Below are 25,443 nucleotides of genomic sequence, written 5' to 3'. Positions count from 1 at the left end.
TTCTGGACTTGCAGCTGGAAGGATCGACCGTTCCCATCTGGAAGCACTGTACAACCTCTGCAGCGCGCTTTCTTCCTATTCGGACCGTACGTCCCATGACTCGTGGGGATGCCTTATATCGCCATCACAGCCCATGTCCGCCAGCTGGATGCTCCAACTCATCGTCCCAACTTGCGCTCTGCTCTGCTCGTTCTGCATTGTTCGTGGCTGATTCAACCTCAACCATGTCCCTGCGATACATCACCGACCTCCTCGAGGTAGCGGCCAACAAGCATGCTGCCCATGGTGTCTCCGCATACCCTCTCGGGGACCCAAATTCCTGCCATCGCTTGAAGTACGATCAGCTTCGCCAATTGGCCCAGCAGAACAGTGAGCTGCTGCGTCGGATGGATGGTTTCATCCCAGGCTCGGTCCTCCTCCTGCATTTCGACAGCCATCTGGACAACATTATCTGGTTCTGGGCCACTCTGTACGCCGGATGTATCCCGGCTATGTCGACGCCGTTTGTGAGAAGCGAAGAACACCGCAAGCAGCATCTCCTCCATCTCCGGGAGCTGTTCGACAATCGACCTTGCGGGACCAGTTTCCGGACGACCCCATTCTCCGGCTGCGAGAGGTCGACTGCTTCCCTCGCTTGTCGGGATCTGTTGGCGTCGTCCCGGCCAAACAGCAAGATTTGGCCCTTCTGATGCTGACGTCGGGGAGTACGGGACACGCGAAGGCCGTCTGCTTGACGCATAGCCGAATCCTCGCCGCCCTTGCTGGGAAGAGCTTGTGCCTTCCGGTGGAGAACCGATTCGCGCTTCTGAACTGGATCGGGCTCGACCATGTCGCCAGTCTGGTCGAGATCCACCTCCAGGCCATGTTCATCGGCGCGGAGCAAATCCACCTGCAGCCCTCGGACGTCATCGCGGACCCGTCACTGTTCCTGGAGATGATCCACCGTCACCGAGTCGGGAAAACGTCTGCGCCAAACTTCTTCCTGGAGAAGCTGCGGCGCTGGATGGAAAGTCAGACGGCGCCCAGGGACTTTGATCTGAGCTGCCTCCACTACATCGCGTCCGGCGGCGAAGCGAACGTCGTCGAGACATGTGACGCGGTTTCCCGGCTTCTTGTCCGGCACGGCGCCCCCAGGAACGTGATCGTTCCGGGCTTTGGAATGACAGAGACCTGTGCAGGATGCATCCACAACCGGAGCTGTCCGGAGTACGATCTCGATCGCCAACGTGAGTTCGCCTCGGTGGGACAATGCGTCCCGGGCATTGAAATGCGTGTATCGTCCTTCTCCGGGGACGGCACTTTGGCCCAGCCAGATGAGCCTGGAAACCTGGAGGTGAGAGGCCCGATCGTCTTCGCGAGGTACTATCACAATGAGGCCGCGACGAGCGAGGCATTCACGTCCGATGGATGGTTCAAGACCGGAGACATTGCGGTCATTGATCCTGCGGGCAATCTGAGCCTCACGGGGCGGACGAAGGAGGTGATCTCGATCAACGGCGTGAAGTACCGGCCGCACGAGCTCGAGTCGGCCATCGAAGACGCAAATATCGACGGGGTGACCCCGAGCTACACTGTATGTCTTTCGCGCTGGCCGCCCGGAGCTCAGACAGAGCAGCTCTGCGTCATCTACCTTCCGACCTACCCGCCAGACAATGTCGAGGCGAGAGTCAAAGCCCTGGGTGCGATTACCTGGACAATGCTGCTGCTCACCGGTGCGCGCCCTTACGTGCTCCCTCTCGACCGCGATCTGCTCCCCAAGTCCACCCTGGGCAAGCTCTCGCGGTCGCAGATCCAGAAGGCGCTGGACAAGGGCGAGTACCAGAGTCACGAGGAGGCCAATACGAAAATGATCCGGGCCTTCCAGAAGGCCAAACGGACGCAAACAGGATGGAGCAGATGCTTCTGGAGGAGTTTCAAGCCGTGTTTGACGATGTCCCAGAAGAGGAACTGGGCGTCGACACGACCGTGTTCGAGATGGGCATCACGTCCGTCGAGCTCATCCAGCTGAAGCAACGCATCCAGGAGAAACTCGGTCTGGCCCAAGAGATCCCGATGATCACGATGATGACGCTCGCTGGCAAGAGCGCTGGAAGACCTGGGGAAGACCCAGTCGGGTACGATCCCGTCGTCACTCTTCAATCGCAGGGGCAGAAAACTCCCATCTGGCTCATCCATCCAGGCGTCGGAGAGGTCCTGGTCTTCATCGGCCTCGCCCGGTTCATCCAGGATCGGCCCGTCCATGCTCTGCGAGCCCGAGGCTTCAACCCGGGCGAGCCGTCCTTCCACGATATCGCCGAATGCGTGGCCACCTACCACGCCGGCATCAAGCGGAGGCAGCCCCATGGACCATACGCCATCGCCGGATACTCGTACGGGGCCATGCTGGCCTTTGAGATCGCCAAAGTCCTCGAGCGTGACGGAGACGAGGTCCGTTTCCTCGGCGCCTTCAATCTTCCTCCGCACATCAAACACCGAATGCGCCAGCTGGACTGGATGCAGTGTCTGGTACACCTGTCATCTTTCCTCGACCTCATCCCGGAGGACGCCACTCTCGCCCCGAAGCTCCAAGGTCTCTCCCGAGACGAGGCCGTCACACACATCACCCGCATGGCGGCGCCCTCTCGCATGGCCGAGCTCTCACGGCCGACACGCTCCGGACCTGGGTCGACGTGGCATGTGGGTTACTGGGCATCGCCCGAGACTACGAGCCGAATGGACAGGTCGAGAGGCTGGATGTGTTTTACTGCAATCCGCTGGCCATCGTGGGGCTCAGCAAGGCGGAGTGGTTGGCCCAGCGTCTCAGTCGGTGGAACGAGTTCACCCGGACGGCGCCGAGGTTTCATGAGGTGGATGGCTCGCATTATACGATGCTGGGGGCGGAACATGTGCGTCAGTTTCAGAAGACGTTCCAGAAGGCACTGGCGGCGAGAGAGGTGTAATGTACTCCATGGCAGCGGTAGCTCAATTCTGTATATGCAAGGGCTCTCAGAATCTGTATCCGGATGGATGGGAGATTTAAGGGCAAGTCATGGCGGCTAGTAAGATGAGTGGAGTGATCGTGCGAGTGAGAGTTAATCAGCGTAGAGCAATGGGACTATACGGAGTATTATTAGTATGCCATCCTTGTACCAGTACATACAAGATCCATCATCCGACGTAGGTAATGTAGTAAACATCATAGATCAGAAGAGAAATATTTATTTATTTATATAACTAGAGACTCCCATAGCATGTTACTCAGTAGTAAGAATGTTCTACGGTAGATAGGTAGAAACAAGAACAGGAACAGGAGCAGGAACAGAAATATTAGGATAGGATGGGATAGGATGAGGATCACAGGGGTATATTTGATTGCTATTGCTATCCCTTAAGCTAGCTATAGCTAGCTAACAGCCTAACAGCCTAGCTACCTACCTAATACTGTAACAAGCAAGAAAGTAAAATTAGGTAGGTACAGTACCTAAAACTACCTAGTCTATAGTAATAATGTACTGTACTGTACTGTACTGGACCTAGTGATTGATTGATTTGTATTGATTGTATTGATTGAATTGGGTTTTATTACTGCGTCCCGAAGTAATAGTGCATAGTAGAGCATAGTAAATCATGATAAAGCGTGGTATGGTATGGTAAAACATGGACCTTAATGAAGAGCAAAAGACCAAAAGTAACACGAGAACAGGAATGATGAAAAGAAGAAAAAAAAATCCTCCAAGGTTCGATTGGTTCATCGTTAGGATTGGGAATTGGGAATAGAATTAAATAACATAAGTGAAATAAAGTATTGACAGGGTCTGCTGTTTGCATCTGTCTGACTCTGCATCTGACTGACTGGCTGTCTGTCTGTCTGTCTCGAGGATGGATTCTCGTGGTTAATGTTAGTATCTATGGAGGTAGTATGTAGAGGATGGATATGAGACGTAGGACATGCACATGTACTGTACAGACAGTAGTCGACCGACTATGGTAGAGAAAAAGAAGGAGGGTATACTGCGAGATTTGATTTATATCCCCCTATCATTCTGCTCCAACTTCCCTACCAAGCGCTTCATGGCCGTCCACTCGTCCGCCGGCACTTCTTCGACCGGTCCGCTGAGCGCCTTGCCGACCTCGAAAATCGTCACGACTCCGTCCAGCCCGCCCGTCGCGATGCGGCGGCCTTCGCGCTCTTCCCACGCGATCTTGTTCAGACTCCGCGTCAGCACGCCCCCGCGGCCTCGCGACGGTGTCGTGCGCACGACCGGTACTTCGGTGTCGGTGCACAGGTCCCAGATCTCGACGTTGCCGGCCCCGTCTACCAGTCCGAAGACTCCCGGTCGGTGCGGCGACCATCGCGCGTCGTATACGACGTCTTCCCGGTTGATGTCCAGCACCGGAGAGACTACCTGCGGCCCTGCCGCCGACGTGGCCGACGCCGCCGTCGTCGCGGGCGGTCGCACGCGCCACAGCTTGACGCTCCAGTCTAGACTCGAACTGAGCAGCAGATCGCCCAGGTCAACGGGTCCTCGTGCCGGATGGAAGGCCGTCGACATGACCGGCGCCGCGTGCCCGCGGTACGCGAGACGCTGGTCCGTGCCGGCTTTGGCGCCCGCCCGATCGTATCGGTGGCAGGGGTAGATGCCGCCCTCTTCGGTGCCAACGAGGAAAAACGTCGGGTCGGACTGGGGAAATGACATGGTCGTCGGTGCCAGGTCCTCCGTCTTGGACGGCGGAGGCGTGGTCAACTCCAGGTACTCCTGTGGCTGGGACAGCATATCGACCGTCCAGCCGCAGACGACGCCGTCAGTCGAGGCCGTCAGGATGTTGTGCGCGTTCTGTGTGCCGATGATGGCGATGCTGTACACCGGATGCGTATGCCCTGACCCGGTCAGCGGTGTCTTCTGCACCGGAGCACCGCCGCCGGCGCGCGATGACCGCGTATCCCAGAGCAGCACCTGCCCGGAATACGTCCCACCCACAATGAGATTCGGATGGAAAGGAGAGAACTTTGCAGTGAGAATGTCGGACGTCGAATGGAAGACATACTCGGGTCGAGAGTGCAGGTGCTGGTTCCAGATCTGGAGCAGCCCATCGGGCTCATGAGGCGCCGTGGGATTTTTGGTGTATGCAGCCAGCACCAATTCCGGAAACTGTAGCATCTCAAATCAGCATCCTGTACAAGACGCCAGCCCATAGGATGTCCTACCTTTGGAGAGAAGCTCAAATCGCTGATCATCCGCTTCTTGCTCCATCGCTCGTCATAGAATTGGGTCACCTCCTTGATCCCTCTCCGCTTTTTGCCATACTCGTCTTCCTCGTCGTCTTCGGCATTGACGCCGCCCATCTCGTAGTCTGCCAAAATATCGTATTCCTCGTCCAATGCCCGCTCAATCACCTTGCTGGACCGCTCCACAAAGTCCAAGAATTCCTCCGAAGACGTGACGGCGTTGAGCTCGTCCTCGGTCAACGTTCGTAGAGGATATCGAAGTTGTGTCGACGGCGCCAGAGGCCCATCATGAGCACTCTGCTGCTTCGTCGCCTGCAGCTCTTCCTCGATCTCCTTGCGGAGCCGTTCCCGGATCTCCTCGTCCCGTTCACGCTCCCTGCGGCTGAGTCTCTTGCTGGACGGCGACGTCTCTTCATCGTCTTCCAGCGGGCCATCTGCTGGTCCTCCTGGAGGCTGGATCAAGTCGTCCGTCGTCTGGACACCTTTGCTGTAGGTGACGGTCTCGGGTTTCGGTTCAGGGGCCGGCTCTGGCGGGGAAGGGAGAGGCCCGGTGAAGTCAGTCTGCGTGGCAATCGACTGGGACGGGGCGCGCACAGGCGTATACGCTTCGACATTGTCTCCGCTGAGCTGGCTCGCGCTGAGCACCGAATTCGGCCTGCTGCCTTTGCGGGAGAGGCCTTCGCCGTCCTTGAACGATCCCGACGGAGGCCGGTCAACGAGACGGGAGATCAAACTGTCGAGCTCGGCTCTGCTCTCTGCACGACTCGGGGCGGGAGAAATCTGGTCCAGCACTGTTAGAAACAGACGAGCAATGGGGCGGCAGGGTCAGCTGCTATATACTCTGTTTACCTCTGAGGACTCGCCGATGCTGGAGCGGGTCTGGTTGAACTCCTTCTGGCGCAGCTCTCGCTGGCGTTTGAGCTCCGCGAGCTTCGCCTTTTTTGGCGAGGATCTCCTCCTTCCGCGCTTGCATCGTGGGCGTCATTTTGGATCAGCAGCTGTGTCGCGCGTTCACAGGGCCATCGACTACTACCCTCTCGCTCTCCCCGGGCGGGCCTGTCGCTGCCGCTGCCAGCCTTGGTTGTCCGGCGGGCGCTCCGCCAGCAGTTGCGGGCCGACGCGGATGACATAAGCAGCGGTGGGCAGGAATTCGCTCGGGCGGCCCGGAAAAACTCGCGACAGCAACTTCTGTCCTCCTCCAGCCAGCCCAGCGAACGCTTTCTTCTACAAGTCCGCCAGCCATTGACCCAGGATTCCCTTCTTTGCCGCGTGCGCCTGTTGTCTGGTAGCTAGCCTCACGCTCCTCTCCCTTTGTCTGGTCTCTCCTTCCTCGTTCCCGAGGCGACGTCTGTCCAGGATGGCTTCGCAGGGCGTCAATGTAAGTTGTCGAGCCTGCTCTCGAGCCAGCTTCTCTCCTGCTCAGTTTCGCACCGCTCGTGACTAACGCCGCTCTGTTTTCTGATCTCTAGGTTCTGCGCTACTCGGCTCTGGTTGCGGGCCTTGTCTACGGTCTCTGGCACCAGTCGTCCTTGAACGCCCAAGCCAAGCGCGCTGAGATCGAGCGGGAATACAAGCACAAGGAATCGTTGATCGAGCAGGCCAAGGCCGAGTGGAGGAAGAAGACCGCACCGCCAGAGCAGAAGACTGAGACTGCAGGATGTACGTGGCCATTTCCCTCGCCGCAGCTTCCGGGAGACATGTTTTTTTCGTCTGCAGAGGGTGCAAATGCTGACGAGGAGCCTACAGTGATCACAGATCCGGAGGACAGTCGGTTCGATCTGGAAGCATTCCTACAAGCAAAGGCGGCGGAGAAATAGAAGCAAAGACATGAAGGGGCATGACAGGGTCGGCAGGGAATTGATGGGAGACACAACGGTCATATACGCCATGAGGCACCAACGCGAAGAACAATTGGCTGGATGAAGCCAGTTTTGTATTATTTTTTCTTTTTATATCATCTCTTTTGTTTTCATTCCCAGAATTGTGTGTCATTGCAAGCGAAAGAGAGAGGAAATTTCACCATTGATAGACCATCCTCGCCGTCTTTGTACTGTACATACCCTGTGTCTTCATAAACGTCTGTACACTACGGTTACCTCGAGGGACGGGATTGCTTTTTTGTTGTCTTGTCCTTGCATTGACTGCCCCTGTCCCGAAACTGCTTTTCTCTATGCAGAGACTCATCTGGCGGACTCTGCCATTAGATTTGGTCTCGACCCGAGTAAGGAGTTTCGCGACATGTCTCATTATCATTAGCTTCATCATCATAATCTGGCTGTAGCCTTTCTGCTGGGGTATGCAGCGTAGATTTAAAAGCTTCGTTCTGGCAAGGCGGCGCTTCAGCCACCATAGCCGCTCACCAGTCCCACCAGTTGGTTTAACCCGCTTGTTTTGGTGTCGCTGAGGTCTGCAGGCTTGTCTTGCACTTTTGGTCGGAACAAGTGCTCGTCTGCGTCCCAGACCCATCCTCTTTGCGTCAATATCTGGATGAGTTTCGGGCTTGGCTCGCCGGAATCTCCCTGGATCTCCTCTTCCAACCCCAGATATGTTGCTGCCCTCTCGGCTCTGATGGCCTCGTATGCTCGACTGATCTCTTTGAACGTTTTTTCTGCGAAATAGGCTATACTCAAACCAGGGGATATTAGATCAATGTCCCCGCTATATCAACTGCCATGTTCACTCACCATCATATTTCTGGACGTACTGGTTGACTGGTTCCGGCCAGGGCAGCTGTCGGAGGATCCTGTAGACCTCCGCATACTTATTCTGATAGACTGCTCGCAGCAGCGTGATGCTGTTCTGCAGGACCATGTCATCCTTTACCAAGGTAGGGGGCATCCGGGTTGTCATGGCGCGAGCTTCGTGTCTGGTATCATCCGTTATTATATCTCCGCTCAGCCACGGACCAGACGAGACGATGACTTACATCTGATCACTCAAGAGATGCGAGATAAGAAAAGAAGCATAGAAAGCGCTCAATAATTTCGGGTCGCCCGTCACCTCGGTGTCGGTGAATTGCAGACAGGCCTCGTTCTCGTACTGGCTGAGCATATCCCAGAGCGCTTCGGCCGTCGGGGCCTCTGCCAGCACCTTGGATAGCTGCTCGAACGACAGCGGTGGTAGGTCCATAGTCCGGTGTCCTGGCAAGAATTCGAATCCAACGAGCGCTGTTACGTGAAATATGAGTGAGTTCGAATGAGGGACACCAGGTGGTGCGGGGAGCAAGCTTCGGAGGTGCAGGCGGCTTCCGCAGAGCCTCCACCGGACTAACTAAGGCACGCTTGCGTATTCCATCCACGCTCGCGCCAAGACCTCGAAGAGACCACCTGGCGGAGCTGCTGCACCTCCCCGTTCTCTCCCCGTCAGCCTCCTCGCTCATGGTCCCAGAGTCTCACCTTCTTTTCGTTTCTGCTTGAATTGTCTTCGTCTCCTTGGCGGCCATTATGGCCTCTGCTGGAATTGACCCCTTTTTGAAGGGGGAGACGGGCAGGAACACTCGCGGCCTCCTCCGTATCGTCATTCTATGCACCATTGCAGCCGCTGCCGTGGCCAGTCGGCTGTTCAGTGTCATCAGTATGCAAAAATGAGTTATCTGAATTAATTGTATGGCATTGAGTGGCTGACGAGTATCGCAGGATTCGAAAGTATCATTCACGAGTGTATGTGTTCTTTGTCTCCTCCAGCGGCTGTCCATACTACTTCACCTTACGTGGCTTTGCGAGAGAAATGTTAATCAATTGTTACAGTCGACCCTTGGTTCAACTTCAGAGCTACAAAACACTTGGTGCAACATGGCTTCTATAGCTTCTGGGACTGGTTCGATGATCGTGGGTCTCTCATTCCACCACCGCAACGACCGTGGCAGCATGCTGATACGAGAATCCATCTCAGGAACGTGGCATCCACTGGGACGTGTCACAGGTGGCACGCTCTATCCCGGCCTGATGGTCACCAGCGGTGTCATCTACCACCTCCTCCGCTTTCTCACCATCCCCGTCGATATCCGGAACATTTGCGTTCTGCTCGCCCCCGGATTCTCTGGCCTGACGGCATTGGCCACCTATCTGTTGACATGCGAGATGACCCCCTCCCCCTCCGCCGGTCTCCTGGCGGCTGCCTTCATGGGCATTGCTCCGGGTTATATCTCCCGGTCGGTCGCGGGAAGTTACGATAACGAGGCCATTGCCATCTTCCTCTTGGTGTTCACCTTCTTCCTCTGGATCAAGGCTGTCAAGAATGGCTCCATCATGTGGGGTACGCTGACGGCGCTGTTCTACGGCTACATGGTGTCCGCCTGGGGTGGATATGTGTTCATCACGAATCTGATCCCTCTCCATGTGTTTATCCTGATCTGCATGGGAAGGTACAGCTCTCGCCTGTACATCAGCTACACCACCTGGTATGCGCTGGGAACATTGGCGAGCATGCAGATTCCGTTCGTCGGTTTCCTGCCCATCCGCAACAGCGACCACATGTCCGCTTTAGGTACGCGCGTTCGGTGACGGGATGGCAACGTTCCTTTGCTTACAATTCTTTCTGCATAGGTATATTTGGTTTGATCCAGCTCGTGGCATTTGCCGACTTCGTTCGCGCTCAGGTCCCCTCAAGACAGTTCCAGATGCTCCTGACCAGCATCATCCTGGTCATCTTCGCCCTCTCGTTCATCGGCCTGGTCTTGCTCACCGTTTCGGGCGTGATTGCGCCATGGAGTGGTCGTTTCTACTCCCTTTGGGATACCGGATACGCCAAGATCCACATTCCCATCATTGCGTCGGTGTCCGAACACCAGCCCACTGCCTGGCCGGCATTCTTCTTCGACCTTAACTTTTTGGTCTGGCTGTTCCCCGCTGGTGTCTACATGTGCTTCCGTAATCTGAAGGACGAGCATGTGTTTATCGTGATTTACGCCGTTCTCGCAAGCTACTTCGCCGGTGTCATGGTTCGGTTGATGCTGACTCTGACTCCCGTTGTTTGCGTTACGGCAGCGATGGCTCTGTCTTCTGTCCTGGACACGTATCTGCGTGTTCAGCCTCCACCAAAGGAAGCCGCCCCGGCCAAAGGCAACGGCAACTCTTCGGAAGGACTCCGGTCCACACGGGGGACTGTGTTTGGGATTCACTCGATGTTTTCCAAGGTTTTCATGACGTCTGGCATTGCCGTTTATTTGCTTCTTTTTGTTGCTCACTGCACCTGGGTCACGTCCAATGCGTACTCTTCGCCGTCGGTCGTGTTGGCTAGTCGGATGCCTGATGGCAGTCAGTTTATCATCGACGACTACCGTGAAGCGTACTACTGGCTCCGGCAGAACACGCCTCGCAACGCCAAGATTATGTCGTGGTGGGATTATGGTTACCAGATCGGAGGCATGGCAGACCGACCCACGCTGGTTGACAACAACACCTGGAACAACACGCACATTGCGACGGTCGGGAAGGCCATGAGCTCCCGCGAAGAGGTTAGCTACCCCATCCTCCGACAGCACGATGTCGATTACGTGCTGGTCGTGTTTGGAGGGTTGCTGGGCTATTCGGGAGATGATATCAACAAATTCCTCTGGATGGTTCGTATCGCGGAGGGTATCTGGCCGGACCAGGTGAAGGAGCGGGAATTTTTCACCCCGAACGGAGAGTACCGTGTCGATGATGCGGCAACACCGACCATGCGCAACAGTTTGATGTAAGCATTTTTCCGTCTTTTTCGCATGACGTTCTGCTGACTAGATCACAGGTACAAAATGTCGTACTACAACTTCAACCGGCTCTTCCCGGGTGGCCAGGCAATGGACCGGGTGCGTGGTGCGCGACTGCCGGCCGAGGGGCCACAATTGACGACACTCGAGGAGGCGTTTACGAGCGAGAACTGGATCATTCGGATCTACAAGGTCAAGGATCTGGACAATGTTGGGCGGGACCACAACAGTGCGGTGGCATTTGAGAAGGGGCACAAGAAGAAGCGAGCGACGAAGCGGAGGGGGCCTCCAGTGTTGCGGGCTGAATAGTCGATTATAAGTCAGAGATTACTTGTTTCCTTTGAGTGTATGTACGAATAATAGATACTCCAGCTATACCAAGTTCTGTTGGGTACTTATAACTGCCGAGCTCAGTTTGGCGTGTTTAGATTTCTATCTGTATGTACAAGTCTATATATTCAATTACAGTCCAGTAACCAGACATACGATATACAGTCTGTACAGTAGGTAATTAAATGACAATCCTCATCTTCAACTTATCGCCCTCGACAATCTCATCCCGCTTGGAGACAAGCTCGGGCAGATCCCAGTTGACGCTGATATACCGGCCACCAAGCCACTCTTTCCTATCCTGCGTCAACCAGGCAATCGAATCACCGGCTAACTGCGGCTTGTCGAGCAGACGCGCGTGCATATCTTCGGGCATGCCCAGGGCCAGCTCCGTCGGGACGCCACCGGGGTGTATCGCGAAAGCCAGGAGGCCCTTGCTTCCGTACTCGACGGACAGGAACTCAGTGAAACGCAGCAGAGCGAACTTGTTGGTCTGATACGCCGACGCGCCGGGGCGGGCGTAGTGCGCGCCGATGGAGCTGACGTTGACGATGGTCTTCTGCCCGTCAGGATTACTACTGCGCAGTAGGAGAGGCAGGAACGCGCGCGTCATCAGGTACACGCCCTTGACGTTGATCTCCCATGACTTCCACCATTCTGCCGGGTCGCTGTCTGCCACCGGCACCCAGTGCTCCAGGTATCCGGCGTTGTTGACCAGGATGTCCAGCCGGTGAAAGGTCTGCTCGACCTGGGCGACGGCGTTGGCGACGCTGGCTTCGTCCGTGACGTCTAGGCGCAGCTTGAGGATTTGCGGTTGTGTCTGTTGCTGTTCCTGTGCTGCAGCAAGGATCTCCTTCTCCACCTCGTCAAGCCCCGAGCGCGCGGCGATGGCGATGCCCGCTGCCCCGGCTTTGGCGAACGACACGGCTGTCGCCCGCCCGATGCCTCGCGACGCGCCGGTGATTAGGACCACTCGACCGCGCTGGTCGGATTTGGCGATGGCAGGGTAGGTGTCGTGGTGGGTGGTGGAGGTGAAATTGACGGCTGCGATGTCGGGGTGGGGAGGCATTTGGTTTGTCCTTGAATTGGTATAATTAGGATTGGCGTATGAAACGAAGAGAAAAGAATCAGGGCCAAAAAGTGAATTAATTTATAAACACCAGCGCAAGAAATTAATTACGTAGAAAGAGAAGAAGAGAGGGGAAGGAGATGAAGTGAGGAGCAAGATGAGACACAGCTATGGAGTACACTTGGTACAAATATGTAGTAATTAGTAATAGTACGTGTTTCTTCGTCTTTCTCTTTTCCCCACACATTATATCACTATTATTATTTATCATCCCCTTGAAGACAATAGGCACTGGGACCCGAGTACGGAGTATCTACCTGCCGGGTCCCAGCTGTATTATTTATTATTAATATTGATCTTGCCCCTCTCTCTCCCTCTGCCGGAGATAAGCGTCCTTATCACCGACCTTTGTCCGACCGATCCATGGCTCTGCAGCGCCAAATGGAAGCCGTTGAACTACTGGGACCCGGCTAGGGATAATGGAAGTACCAGGTACCTTACCGGTGTAGAGGGCTGACGAATCAGAATTCTACGATTGTTTTTTTATTTTTGTTTTCCTTTTTCGCTTTTTGCAATTGCGCAACTCCTGCTGCTGCTGCCGCTGACGATTTATCATTTGCTGAGAGATGATAGGTCGGTAACACTCCAACCCACGTGAGGTGGGGTTGAGCTAAACTGTATTGGGTGATGCTTAATCAGCTCCACCAGTTTTTTATCCGAAGCGTCTGAGGTCAACAGTCGGGAATTTAGGATTAGCTATACAGCATATATATTGAGATGGCTCGGCACAGCTCAGAAGATTTCTTTGAGACAGGAGGTTTCTTTGTCTTGGGTAGTTGCCAGAATCTGTAATTAGGAATTTATAAAGAATAAGTGATATTTTTAATTAAAGGGACTTAATACGATATAAATGAAGCTCCTAAATATCAAGACCAAAACAAAGTACGGAGTATAAAAAACTATTTATTAGAATTAATGATGTCAAAGTCATCTAAGCTGATTGCAAGAATTGAGCCTCGGAAAATCGCTCAATAGATTCTTTCTCCCACTATGGCGGACAAATTGGTCAAGAAAGGAATGAAGATTGAAAGATCTCAGCTGGTATACTTATACTCGTCATATCTGCCTGTGAGACCTGTATTCTCCAGACAGGCCATACGGAGTACTGCTTTTCATATGCAACCAAACAGCATGCGAGAATACTCCGTACAGTCGAGATATATACACGTGACTTATACCATCCAACAAAACACAGCCAAAAAACCACCAAACCCAAACGCGAATTCCCAGGTATGCTTTCATCCCGGCTTGTAAATAAGAACCCGTCACTTTGGTTAGTCTCGCCTACAGGAGAGTTGAGAAACAACTGTACTGTACAAACAACTCCAAGAGAGCAGTATCATTGTGTTGGAAGTAATAGAGTTTGCTGTAATAGATGACCAGCTCAGTGCCATTAAAATGGGCCTGGAGGATTCGTGCATGCTGTGTGCCCATTATAGAGAAGAGGAAAACGTATGGTTTGAAAAGCAGTTAGCAATGGTCTGTCAGGATAGCCTTTCATAGGAGAGATTAATAGGGTTATTTCTGGGTCTATGGAAGGTAGAAACCTACTGGGTGGACGTCAGAGATCATCACGCTCTCTAGATGCGGAATCTTGTGTGTAGTGATGGGAAATAGACTCGACACCCCACTAGAGAGGGTACTTTAAGTCTCTCATACCTAACTACAAAGGACTATACTCCCAAAGGTCTTTGAAGCCATACTCATAGGTGCTATACATGCCTATAAGAGGAGAACGACAGAAGGAGACTGCAATGGGAGGGTCAAAGATACTCTTAATAGAAGTATCCTAAACCTGTAAATATAGTATATTGGATATTCAGACTACAACTCTAGTACCCAGCCAGGTAATGGCAGAGGTAGTGCATAGTTAACGCGCCTGGTTAATGGGCGTCTTAGGATGACGCTCGACTATTTGTGGTTATATTCTGGAAATTCAGTCACGACAAATTTATCCTTAGGCATCATCAGAAGGTCTCTCGGGGGAAAGTCGAGTTTGCTATTTGGCATTCAAACGACGCTGGTATTATGCGACGGTCAGCCTTGTTGCGCTCTTTGGGCTCGACGACGGAAGCCATTGCGACTGATGGCAACCATCCCCGGTTCGGACCGCGAAGCCTTATCTGCAGCACACAACCTAGGTATACGGAGTAGTTCACCATCCTCCTCATCATCATCATCATCGTCAAAGTAATCCTTCGATCATCATCTCGGCGCTTACGCCCCACCTGCGAAGCTAGGTAACGCGCTTACCCCTGTCGTATCCACTTTTTAAGGTTGCGGTTCATACGGAGTAAACGCGGTTCGTGCCGAGCCTATTTTACTCCAGAGTACTTATATTAGGTAGCTTAGAGCGGGCCATTTGGGTTTTTGTACTTCTGCCACATCAAAGTGCGATGGTACGATTAAATGGAGTAAATAGACGGTGTATGTGTTATACTAGCTGCTGCATGCATTTTGTCGGTAATTTCCAGTCACCCACCATGAAAATCCTGTTTCCAAGTCGGCTTAGCACATCTGTTGTACGCTTTCCGAACTTGAATGACACATTAAATGACGTGTTTTCTTATCGGTGTCAATTTTGATGTTCCTTGAAGTCCCCATACTTGTGTGGTTATTTCTGTAATGTGAGCTTCATGTACAGGACAGTACCTGTCTCAGAGAAAAAACAGAAGAACAGGAGAATCGTCATTTGCTACTGCCAGATGTTCCTTTTATGAGGCTTCCAATGAACTCCTGCTTCAGATCCTGAAGCTTGTCCCTGACTTGCCCTCTCTGCACAGTCTAGACTAGGCATCTCATTGTATAGCCTTTGTGTTCAACCGATATAATGCCGAAATCATAGAAGCTATTATGACGTCGAGCCTACCAGCAGAGACTGAAATGGTCATACGGACCATCGTTGCTACTTGAACAGACTCCTTACTCTGCCACCCTGGATAACTTCCTCGACTCCTACTTCGAGGAGATGCCGCTAACGCACCGCTCACCAACCCACTTTCGCCCTTCGTTGGCCTGCACTGTTGGCATTGGCTTCTAAGATACAGTGTCTGGCTCATTCCTGTCTGCAGAAACTTATCGACCGATACATCAGCTGTCGACAACCTCATCTCGCCGATCCAGCCTTCAGATCACCAACACTGATGAAGAGGCTGAAGGCCGTAAATATCTGCCCCAGCCGTCCTAGGTGGAAGAGCAACGAATGGATGCATGTATTTCTGACATGTGAAACAAGTATGAAATTTCATAGAAGGCTCTGTCTGCTAGGCGATTGTGTAGATCTCGGGGCGGGAGGCTTCGTATATTTCCTGAAAAGGAAATGTTGACGATAAAAGAAATCTGAGACTGGGTGCTCCCCAAGCGCCTCTGTGATTCTTGCTAGGTGAAGCTTGTTTTTACCCTATTATTGAGCCAAGTTGTTGGTATATGGGGTCTTGGGTTATAGGAGATTGACTATAGCAGGTAATAGTCCAACCTACCTAGTAGGTAATGTGACGAGTGCGAAAGAGACAGAAGACCAAGTGTTTGCTTCTGCTGCCTCTTTCAGATCTAGCCCGCTATCGAGACAGATTACGATAAGGTTTCTGGGGCTATCCATCGTGATCGTTACAGCATTTCTCCAGAAACAAATATCTCCTTTCCCAGCTGGAGATGACCGCGTCTATAGTCTTCCTTCGTATAGACATTAATGCCAATCAATTTGAGGATTGTTGCAAATTATCGATATTGCTAACTTCTGAATGCAAGGTCCAAACAGCATCCCGTCGATGTCTACTGTCACCGATTCCTCTCTCTCGTGTCATTATTCATCGGGACTGCCACCAGTTCTGCTCTTAAGTAGCTGCTCTGTTACGATTGTCGAGAATACTGCCTCACATGTGCAAATTGGTCTCAGATAATAGCTAGATAGACAGTACTATGCCATCTTCTATAATGACTGCAACAAGGACTGTCCCTATGTGTTGTTTTGGTGGTAGCGTATATCCTGTTGCATGGGCTTCGGGAATTCTAGCGAAGAGGGAAATATTCACGTATGTGCTACGTATGATTGAATGTTCGCGTGTGTACGACCGCTTTCATTAAGTATGTACATGTACATTTGCTGTTCCTCATCTCGTCAGTCTTCTCATTTCGGAAACAGGTGCTTGTTGACCGGCGTCAGAGCCTCCTGTCCCGTCAAAACCCGCAGGACGTTCTCCATCGCCAGCCACTCAAATCCGATACGAGTGTCCATGGCTCCGCCGGCGTTGTGGCAGGTCAGCGCGACGTTGCGCATCTGGGGCATCTTGGGATGGACATGGGGCTCGTTGGCCTGGACGTCCAGACCGGCCGCCAGGAGGTGACCCGACTCCAATGCTGCGACCAGGGCCTCCTCATCAACCAGCTTGCCGCGGGCGATGTTGACAAAGCGCGACCCGGACCGGAAATGCTTCAACAGCTCCGCGTCGACAAGCACCTTGCCGCCGAAGGGCGTCGCGAGAACGACGCAGTCGACGCGCGAGACGAGGTCCTCCTTGGACGGGCAGAACGTCGCCTCGACGGCTTTCTCCTGCTCCTCGCTCTTCCGCACAAGGTCGTGGTAGAAGATCTTCATGCCGAAACCGCGGTAGGCCTTCTGCGCGATCGTGTAGCCGATGTTGCCCAGGCCGATGATGCCCAGGGCCCGGCCACGCGGATTCCACGCCGTCAGAGCCGTGTTTCGATGCGCGTCCAGCCACTGCTCCGGATCGCCCGAGCGCGCGGCCTGCTGCGACCAGGTGAAGTTGCGGAAAACGGCGAGGATGTGGAAGATGGCCGTGTCGGCGACGGCTTCGGAGGAGGCAGTTGCGCCGTTGCAGTAGAGGATTCCTTGGGACGTCAGTGGACATATAACAAACAAACAGCATTTTCTTAGCATACCATGCTCAGCCAGAACATCAACATCAGCCCAGTCGAATCCCGTCCCGCACTGGCAAAGACCTTGACGGATTTCGGCAGCAGCGGCACCAACTCCCTGTCCCAGCGACCCATCTCGCCTCCGGAATTCCAGAAGGGCCGGAAGATGGCGTCAAAGTCGCCCCAGCGCTTCTCCTTCAGCGCCGCCATAAAGGCATCGCGTTGTCGCTCCTCTTCTGATGGCCGGATGATGGTGAATTGCGAGGCGAAGCGTTCGTAAAGATCGAGGTTGTACTTGACCGGATCGCCGAGGTGGAGAACGACGGGCTTGGATGAAGTCATGGCGAGAAGGTTATACAGTATGGTGCAGGACGTTTCTAGTGAATTCACGCGAACTGTATGTTCTCATTATCTTCCATATTCAAGTCATCGGGGCAACCCAGTTTTTAAGACAAAAGTCTAGAGACACGTCCATCGGCATCGGAGAGCAGTCCGGTAGCTGCATTGCACGTATTCAGGAACACGCGTGTCTTTACTTCGACCAAGACTGAGTCCTGCAATCTTGTTCGTTCCCTGCAGGAGAGAGTGGCAGCCCATGTCTGAAGTATTTATTAGTCTTCCGCAGCAGACCAATCAGAGTGCTTTCCCCGCATGGCTCGAAGGCTGCTCGTATCGATCGCCTATCGGGACGAAGATCTTTCGCATCAGAATATCCATCTATTAATTTGAATTGACAGTTTGGTTGGAATGATAGGCTATGGATGCATGATGTACGTATATACTTTGTGGTGCTGAATGAATTCTGATTCAAGACTGCTCTGCCGAGCTAGGTAGGGCTCAGGCCCAGGGCTAGGGCTTGCATTCTGATGACTGGTTACGGTTTGCAGAAGATGCTAAGCAGTCCTATCACTTGGAAAGTCTGTGTTGAGATATCAATCGAAAGAAATAACAATAATATTAGGCAAAAACACATGTCAGGAGGCAGTATTCTTGCAGCTAAGCAGAAACTTTATACGTATACAGTTCTAGTTTATTTCTCTCTATCTGTCTATGTAGACACAGGTTATAATCATGCAAGTACATACAGGACTAGTCATGTACAGTACATCCATATCGAATCGATGTAATAAGCAGCTAGTCGCTCACTCAGGTGTTGGAAGTTGCTCGTGGATTCAGATATACTTTCGAGGGTAATGAGTTGCAACAGCCGAACAGACCAGCAGAAAAGAAGACGGGCAGGCAAAGTCAGGCCCTGAGAGTGATAGAAACAGAATAATAAGTCTCAATGAATTAATCAAGCTCGAATCTTTTCTGACAGAAAGAATGAAATTTGATTATAGGGGATATAATCCAGTCCGGTTATACACTACCTACGCATTAAGAACAAGAACAAGAATAAAATTTCGTTGATCTCAGATCTTTTGTTTTCGTTTATCTTGGGTAATTATTGACGAATGAACAGTTTCAGATGGAGCTGCCAATCGATCGATTCATTCTCTAATCCTTTTTTTTATTCTTATGCTTATTCTGCTTTGTTTCTTATTTCTTGCTTTCTTCTGACAGCACTTGGCTCGACTCGACTTGACTAAGTGAGTAGGAACCAGCTAACAGAATCGCATGGATTGTTTATCTGTCTCTACATTCCTGCCATGTCCATTCATTTAGTTATTCATTGATTGAGTTTGATAAAGATAGATAATATACAGAAAAAAAAATAAACCACTACCCAAGTCTTGCTCACTCGTCTATGGCTTTCTTTACTATATGCTACTACTTATGTGGGATGTTACCCGGGTAAGCTACCCGGCGAGCTAGCTAGCTAGCGCTCTCTGCCAGTTATATTTGTATGAGTCTGACTACATTTTGGAAGCAGGATTAGATTGGCTGAGTTGCTATAGATAGACCTAGAGTTGGCAGCAGCAACCAGACGCGGGACTTGATTTGCTGTGTCTGTTCTTTATATGGAGTTACAGGCATGACATAAATATATAAAAATATATAGCTATGCGAGGTACAGGAGAAAAGACATCTTTGTTATATTAGACCAGAAATAAACAAGGTCAGGTATGTATTCCGTATATATTTTTATTTTATTTTATTTTATTCAATCCCGCACTTCGGTACCTACCCTATTTTTATATCAAGAATAGAATTCTTTTTGTAAAAAAAAATTCCAAATTATTTACTGTCATGAATAAGAATGAAAGAACAGCCCAAATCCGACTACCCTAATGGGGCGAAATTCTTATATCGATTTTGGTTTTATTACTATTATTGTTGTTTTATTTTTCGCATTCTATTTGTCTCCATTCGTAAGTGGCTTGCCGCTCGCTCGCCTCGCTAACACGTGGAAAGCGAATGGAATGAATGGTGACACATATACAAGCCTCAAAGTCACACACGCAGTTCAACAAACAGTCCCTCCCGTCCGTTTTGAATCGAGTCAATTCATCCATCAATCAGTTGGAGTCAGAAGAATGGAAGCAGGATAAATAATAATTCAGATTGGGCCCTGACGGGGGGAGTATTTTCTGGATTTTTTTTTGTATTTTCCCCCTTTCTTACCAAATTCCCATAGTTACAAATTTATCTATCGTTTCTGTCTACGTATAGAGAGAAGATTGAGGTATCTTTCAATCACTCTCTATCCTGTTCCTCCTCTTTAGATATATCAAGACCTTTGCTCTGGTTAGAAAGGCTGAGCTAGCTACCTTCATGAAAGAACTGCCTACGCACGGCGAGGATTTTCTACAAGGTACCAAAGAAACCGCAAAATGAGCGACTCATGTAAGTCATATACTGCGGAGAGAAGGAAGAAGAATGACTTCTCACATGCGTACTGTACAGCAAAGACATCTATCAAGGAAAAAGGGAAGAAACCGGCAGGACACTCGCACCCTTCAGCAGAGGACGTCCTCCAATCCCATAATTACAACAAAGAGCACGTCAAGGAGTTCTGTGGCAGACTCACCACCATCCCTCCCCCTCGCTCCAGGCAGCAGGAGGAAAAAAGCACGGTTCAAGACCTAATTCTCTCCCTGACTCGCCATGACGAAATCCAAAAATGGCTTCAGGATCCCGCGTCGAGGGTCCTCGTCCTCAGCGGAGGAAGCGACCCTAACCAGCTCGCGGGCTGGAGAGCCTTCGAGGGCGAGATCCCCCCTGTATCCGGCGTCTCGTTTGTGTCCGCAAAACTGGTACAGTCCCTCCTCGAGCAGGCCACCAGCAGCAGCAGCAGAGACACTAGCACTAGCAACAACGAGACCGTCATCCCCCTAGCATGTTTCTGCACTCTGCAGCGCCGCCGCTGGCACGGGACCCTGACGCCGAAATTCCTCGCGATGGACCTTCTGCTGCAGCTAGTGGACCAGTACCGCGACTTCGACAGCGAGAAGATGCATGCCTGCATCTACAATACGGCGACGCTGACGGACGTCTGCGCGCGGTTCACCGAGTTGGTGCTTTCCATGCGTCCTTGCACCAACAATACGACGCTGTTCATCGTGATCGACGGGTGCCATGAACTTTTGTCTGATGAGGGCAGACACCTCTTCCTCCATGACGAGTGGAGGGTGCTCTTCGCTCACTTCGAGAGATTACTATTATTACTACATTCTTCTTCTAACCTTGAGAAGAAAGACGAGGAGCGACGGCCGATGGTAACGGTCAAACTGCTCTTTGCAGGTCCTAACGCAACGGCCTTTCGGCTATTCACGAGTGTGGAGAACGTGGTCGTCACTCTGGACGAGCGAGCCCTGAGGGAGATTGAGTGCGCATGGGGGAAGCGTGTATAGGATAAGTCCAAGAAGGAAATAATATCTAATATGTATAGAATAGGATGGACGGATGGATCCATGTGCGAGTAATAATAATAATAAAAATATGCAGCATCTAGATAGAACCTGGCTAGCTTGCGTGAGTAAAAAAAATACCCGCATTAATTCCAGCTTGTACGAAACAGTATGTACAGTACATATCATTGTAGGTTACGGACTGAAGCGTGTTGAACGAGGTCTAGCTCTGCCTGACGGCATGGTTGATGCCAGCATGCCAGAAATGAGTCTGAAGAATTACGACAGTCATGGGCTATTATGCGGACTGCCATCCCTAGCCCCAAGTCTGACCGAATTGGCAGCTGCTATTGGCCATCCAGCAGAAATACGGCCCTGATTCTTGCGTCTCAAGTAGGCCGCTGAAACGAACAAGAAGAGATAGAGCAGCTATATAGCGGCCTAGCAATGCAGTTCCTGCAAGCAGTTACGTCTTCATCCAGTCCAGAGTTTCTTGTTCGTAGATAGATAGATAGGACTATCTCTAACCTGACCCAGACCGATGCTAAGTACAGACAGTACAGTGCAGTACTCTGACTCGGATAGTATACAGAACATAACCTATGTGCGTGTAATTCTGCGAGTCTCATGGTACAAGATGATGATGTCCCGGATCTAACCTGCGGCAGGCTCGACCTGGACAGCAGGAGTCTCGGTTTGAGATCGTGATTCGGCGGCATTCTCGGACGTGTTGGTGTCCTTGACGCCATTCGTGCCGGTGCTGGCGCCGGTGCTGGTATGGGCCGACTGCTGCTCAACGACCTGCGGCCGCCATTTGGCAAGGACCTTGCCCGCCGCGGGGCGTGCTTCCTCGTCTGTGGCATGTCAGAGCTGCCTATACGCCACTAACGCAGAACAGTAACTTGACAGTAACTTACGGGTGTGGTATATGTCTTCCAGCGCATCCAAGCACATGTCCCTCGCCGGCGGTCTGAACATAACAAGATACCTGAAAGGAGTCAGCCTGCTCTCTTCTCACGGGAAAAGCCAACCTACAGTAGAGCCTGCACACACAGGTTCACGCGCTCCGGATCCCGCGCCAAGGTCTTCACTCGCCCAACAATCGGGATCGTCATCTCCGGGATCTCGCTCAAAAACCGGATGAGGACCTTGTCCCGCGCGTCAAGATACGGTAAGATGCCATCGAGCAACCGTAACACCCAGTGATCATAGTGCAACGGTACCGACACCTCTTCGTCTCCTTTGCGCTGTGAGGCCGCAAATTTCAGTTGTATCCGGTCGTTGTACCACTCCTCGTTCAGCCACGCGATGCCAATGTTCATCCTTGACCTGAAGTCGTCCATGATGTAACGATACAGCATTTCCCGAATTGTATCCGAAATGGCGGGTCTGCGTCTGGACAGTCCGTTCTCGGTCTTGTTGTGTCCATCATCTGCTTCCAAGCCAGCAGATGCTCTCGTGGCGAGCCTAGTAAGCAGAGTCACCCACGCATCTCTGTCAAACGTGCTGCCAGCCAGTCGTGCAAAGCCAAGTCGCTGTTGATTCACCCCTTTTGTGGGTTTGGGCGGCATGGAAGTGACCATTCCGAAGACTCTCTCTACCGTGCTGCGACCAAGATCTGCAGCCTCATCTTCCGACAGTGGAGGCGGCTGCGGCAGCACAAACGGCCCTAGCGACACCAGGTCCGGCTGCAGGTCGGCCGCTTCAGCGGAAACCGTTTCGGCCTGTGCAGAGATATTGTCCGGGACATCCATCGGCTCATATTCAGGCTCATATTCATCCTCTTCCTCTTCTGCCGACGGCGCCTGCGCCTGCGTAGCTTGCCGTGCGCTGAGTTGTTGATAGCGATCGCGAATAGCCTAGTTTCTAGATCAGCACAATTTTCCCGATGACTTAGAGCTCGCATACGCACATCAATAGCTTGGTTCAAGACATTTTGATCAATGCGTTGAAGAACAGGGACCGTGATTTTGACGACGAGATCGGCCGGCAGTTGCTTGACATCGAACGTAGAGAGGCCAACATCCTCCGTAAGGGTGAAAAGCTGAGCGTAGCTTGTTGGACCAGGGGGCAGAGGAGGGATTTTAATAGGAGGAGTTTCGACATCAAGTCTCGCACGCTTCGCATTGTCCAGCCCATCCGTCGGCTCCGCAGGCAACCCGCGCTTCCGAGACGAATCGTCGAGGATGTCCAACCGCGATTGCGCCAGACGGTCAATGTACTGCTGCATTTTCCCGGCAAGGGGATGGCTCGGATTTCTATAGCATTCGTCAGCATGGATAGATCCATCCATACGAGCCGGTCTCACACACCTCTTCAAGGCATTGACCAGCACCGCCCGAGTTGTGCGCTCCATCGATTTAACGCTCACGCGAAGGGTCGGGGTCATGTGGGAGTTTGCCTGCTTCAGGGGATTGAAGTTGAGAATCGTATCGATGATCTTGTTAGCGATGGACTGTCGCGTTCGAATCAGGACCGCAAGACAGTTGAGCGTCGCGTTCACTAGAATCGCGTCACTAAGTCCCGGTCAGCATGTCTGTCTGTCTAGCCGTGTTCAGGGACTGCATACTCCGAGTTATCCTGAAGGACAGTCAAGAGCCGATCGAGCAGACCGGACGCTTCTGCTTCCAAATGTGGGATCGCAAGGACAGCATGGTTTCTGGGGACGAGGGACAGAGAGGTTTCGTTTTGCTCCGGGCGCTAGAATGCGTCAATACCGTGGCAGCAAATATATCTCACGCATATCTTGGGCAACATACTCTAGGATCCGCTATTGTTCCGGGCGTTTGAACGTGGACGACCTTCTGAACGAACTTGATGCAGCAGATCTTGACCGGGTGCGGTGCGGTATCCCACCTCTGCAAGATATTGTTCTTGATGGTGGTCATCTGCTCCCATAAGGACTTATCGTCTGGATGATGGATGCTGTAGAGGACCTTAATGTTAGAATTGCACACCTTCATGAACGACAACTACTCTGATCGATTGTCTACGAGGGGGGCCTAGTGGGCTGGACACGCAACGAGCAACGACCACCTACATCTGCCTGAAAACATGGGGGTAGAGACTTGCAGCAGTCTGCACCACGCTCTTGATGACTTCTGTATCCTCCCCAGGGTGTTCCAGAAGCTCTTGCAGTGTCGGCAGCGCTGTCCCTGCCAGCTGTTCCTTCTGGGCCGCGGCCAGCGCGGGGCTTGCAAAGGTCTCTGCCAGAAACTCGGCTCCCCACCGTCGCAGTTCTAGACGGGCATTCACACCGATAATGGGCAGGATGCCCTGCACGACTTGCGGGTAGAGGGCAACATCGCCTAGCACAAGTTTGCGAGCCGCCTCGAGCTGAGCCAGCTGCTCTTTGACGTTGCTGGTCGGTTGAGCCATGACAGCTCGGAGGCTGGCGTAGTTAGGAGCCTCCAATCACAAAGGGAAAATTGATTCTTCGTCTATGTGCGCAGTTATTCGAGGAGAGAAGAGGCCAAGTCTACAGCGCGAGGGAGCTGGTACGAGATCGAAGCTGGCAGACGCGTAAGGAACGAAATGGCGAGCTGGGGCGTAGATTGAGAGTGTAGACCTTGACGACGGTGAACCTGTGAGCAATCATAAAAGTGACAAATTCAAATAAAACAGAGAGAAGAAGCAGAAGCAGAATCAGACGGTAAAGAGCGTCGAGGACTACGAAGGGCGTGTTTTGGGCAGGTCCGGAGCTCGCGATGGGCGAGGAAGCTTGACGGCCTGTGACAAAACGCCCGCGGGCGAGCCAATCAGGAGCTGCACCGCCACAGCAGTGAATTCCCGCAAGCGCCGGTTGTTGGGACTCTGCACAGGATGGATAATTCAGGCGGTAGATAAAGAAAATCCAGCATTAACAAAGCGATGAAAGCCCATCTTGTAATCTCCAATAGTGCAGACGTAACAAGGCTCTTCGACCAAACAGCTGCAGTTGCACCGCCACACCAGCACATGACGCCAAGGCCGGCCCGAACCTGAGCGCATTTGCGATTCTCTCCGATCAACCTCCCTCGTCAGGGTCTTGTCGACCTGAATTGCTGTCTCGGAGATCTGTCGCATTCGTTTGGCTGTGATCTGCGTCAAAGATGCCGGCTGGAGCGTACGTTGGACATCACATTCCCCTGTTTTGGTCGTTCCACTATGATCTTTCCGTTCTAGAACGTCTCCATTAACGTACGTTGACTTGCTCTTACAGCTTCAATTCCTCCTACTACGGCAAGGATTACCGCGCCGGAGCTGCCCTGCTCCGTGCGCGTCGGCCGTATCTCTTCAAGAACGCAGTCACAGGCATCGGGCTGTTTGCATTTTGTATCAGTGTCTGTACGTGTCCAGTCATCATGGATTCATGGATGATCGTTTGATTTGCATCCACCATTGCCCTTCAGTTTCAAAGTTGCTGATTTCGCCGTGTACATAC

General features: G+C 52.3%; 9 protein-coding genes across 9 annotated transcripts; 4 read left to right on the top strand and 5 right to left on the bottom strand.

Annotated features, from left to right (window-relative positions):
• Nucleotides 1-224: 224 nt before the first annotated feature.
• Nucleotides 225-3,516, top strand: T310_5257 (putative non-ribosomal peptide synthase; the record flags this gene model as incomplete). The annotated part of the gene is made up of 8 exons (XM_013471877.1): nt 225-334; nt 406-1,712; nt 1,790-2,885; nt 2,955-3,038; nt 3,114-3,156; nt 3,230-3,243; nt 3,407-3,447; nt 3,482-3,516. The coding sequence occupies 8 exons, from the start codon at nt 225-227 to the stop codon at nt 3,514-3,516; spliced, it is 2,730 nt and encodes a 909-aa protein (XP_013327331.1).
• A 362-nt stretch (nt 3,517-3,878) lies between these two features.
• Nucleotides 3,879-6,191, bottom strand: T310_5256 (Dynein intermediate chain; the record flags this gene model as incomplete). The annotated part of the gene is made up of 4 exons (XM_013471876.1): nt 3,879-3,938; nt 4,041-5,129; nt 5,186-5,997; nt 6,056-6,191. 4 exons carry the CDS (start codon nt 6,189-6,191, stop codon nt 3,879-3,881), a joined length of 2,097 nt encoding a protein of 698 aa, XP_013327330.1.
• A 1,215-nt stretch (nt 6,192-7,406) lies between these two features.
• T310_5255 (COP9 signalosome subunit 8 (CsnH)) lies at nt 7,407-8,648 on the bottom strand (the record flags this gene model as incomplete). Its single annotated transcript, XM_013471875.1, has 5 exons — nt 7,407-7,529; nt 7,567-7,826; nt 7,891-8,072; nt 8,133-8,432; nt 8,602-8,648. The coding sequence occupies 5 exons, from the start codon at nt 8,646-8,648 to the stop codon at nt 7,407-7,409; spliced, it is 912 nt and encodes a 303-aa protein (XP_013327329.1).
• A 349-nt stretch (nt 8,649-8,997) lies between these two features.
• T310_5254 (Dolichyl-diphosphooligosaccharide--protein glycotransferase) lies at nt 8,998-11,204 on the top strand (the record flags this gene model as incomplete). The annotated part of the gene is made up of 3 exons (XM_013471874.1): nt 8,998-9,691; nt 9,751-10,882; nt 10,934-11,204. 3 exons carry the CDS (start codon nt 8,998-9,000, stop codon nt 11,202-11,204), a joined length of 2,097 nt encoding a protein of 698 aa, XP_013327328.1.
• Nucleotides 11,205-11,406: 202 nt separating this feature from the next.
• On the bottom strand, nt 11,407-12,294 carry T310_5253 (Oxidoreductase, short chain dehydrogenase/reductase family; the record flags this gene model as incomplete). The annotated part of the gene is made up of 1 exon (XM_013471873.1): nt 11,407-12,294. The coding sequence occupies one exon, from the start codon at nt 12,292-12,294 to the stop codon at nt 11,407-11,409; it is 888 nt and encodes a 295-aa protein (XP_013327327.1).
• Nucleotides 12,295-13,344: 1,050 nt separating this feature from the next.
• On the top strand, nt 13,345-14,224 carry T310_5252 (uncharacterized protein; the record flags this gene model as incomplete). The annotated part of the gene is made up of 4 exons (XM_013471872.1): nt 13,345-13,584; nt 13,738-13,806; nt 13,848-13,950; nt 14,178-14,224. The coding sequence occupies 4 exons, from the start codon at nt 13,345-13,347 to the stop codon at nt 14,222-14,224; spliced, it is 459 nt and encodes a 152-aa protein (XP_013327326.1).
• Nucleotides 14,225-16,480: 2,256 nt separating this feature from the next.
• On the bottom strand, nt 16,481-17,571 carry T310_5251 (D-mandelate dehydrogenase; the record flags this gene model as incomplete). The annotated part of the gene is made up of 2 exons (XM_013471871.1): nt 16,481-17,202; nt 17,304-17,571. The coding sequence occupies 2 exons, from the start codon at nt 17,569-17,571 to the stop codon at nt 16,481-16,483; spliced, it is 990 nt and encodes a 329-aa protein (XP_013327325.1).
• A 2,432-nt stretch (nt 17,572-20,003) lies between these two features.
• On the top strand, nt 20,004-21,023 carry T310_5250 (uncharacterized protein; the record flags this gene model as incomplete). Its single annotated transcript, XM_013471870.1, has 2 exons — nt 20,004-20,016; nt 20,077-21,023. 2 exons carry the CDS (start codon nt 20,004-20,006, stop codon nt 21,021-21,023), a joined length of 960 nt encoding a protein of 319 aa, XP_013327324.1.
• A 285-nt stretch (nt 21,024-21,308) lies between these two features.
• Nucleotides 21,309-24,398, bottom strand: T310_5249 (mRNA cleavage and polyadenylation specificity factor complex subunit (Pta1); the record flags this gene model as incomplete). The annotated part of the gene is made up of 9 exons (XM_013471869.1): nt 21,309-21,421; nt 21,680-21,874; nt 21,938-22,008; nt 22,056-22,879; nt 22,933-23,278; nt 23,333-23,536; nt 23,590-23,720; nt 23,780-23,945; nt 24,061-24,398. 9 exons carry the CDS (start codon nt 24,396-24,398, stop codon nt 21,309-21,311), a joined length of 2,388 nt encoding a protein of 795 aa, XP_013327323.1.
• Between the last annotated feature and the right edge of the window lie 1,045 nt (nt 24,399-25,443).

Source organism: Rasamsonia emersonii (assembly GCF_000968595.1).
Source record: "Rasamsonia emersonii CBS 393.64 chromosome Unknown ctg1118621760262, whole genome shotgun sequence".
Classification (NCBI taxonomy): Eukaryota; Fungi; Ascomycota; class Eurotiomycetes; order Eurotiales; family Trichocomaceae; genus Rasamsonia; species Rasamsonia emersonii.
The sequence above is the reverse complement of the archived record's forward strand: the minus strand, read 5'-3'. Positions and strand labels throughout refer to the sequence as shown.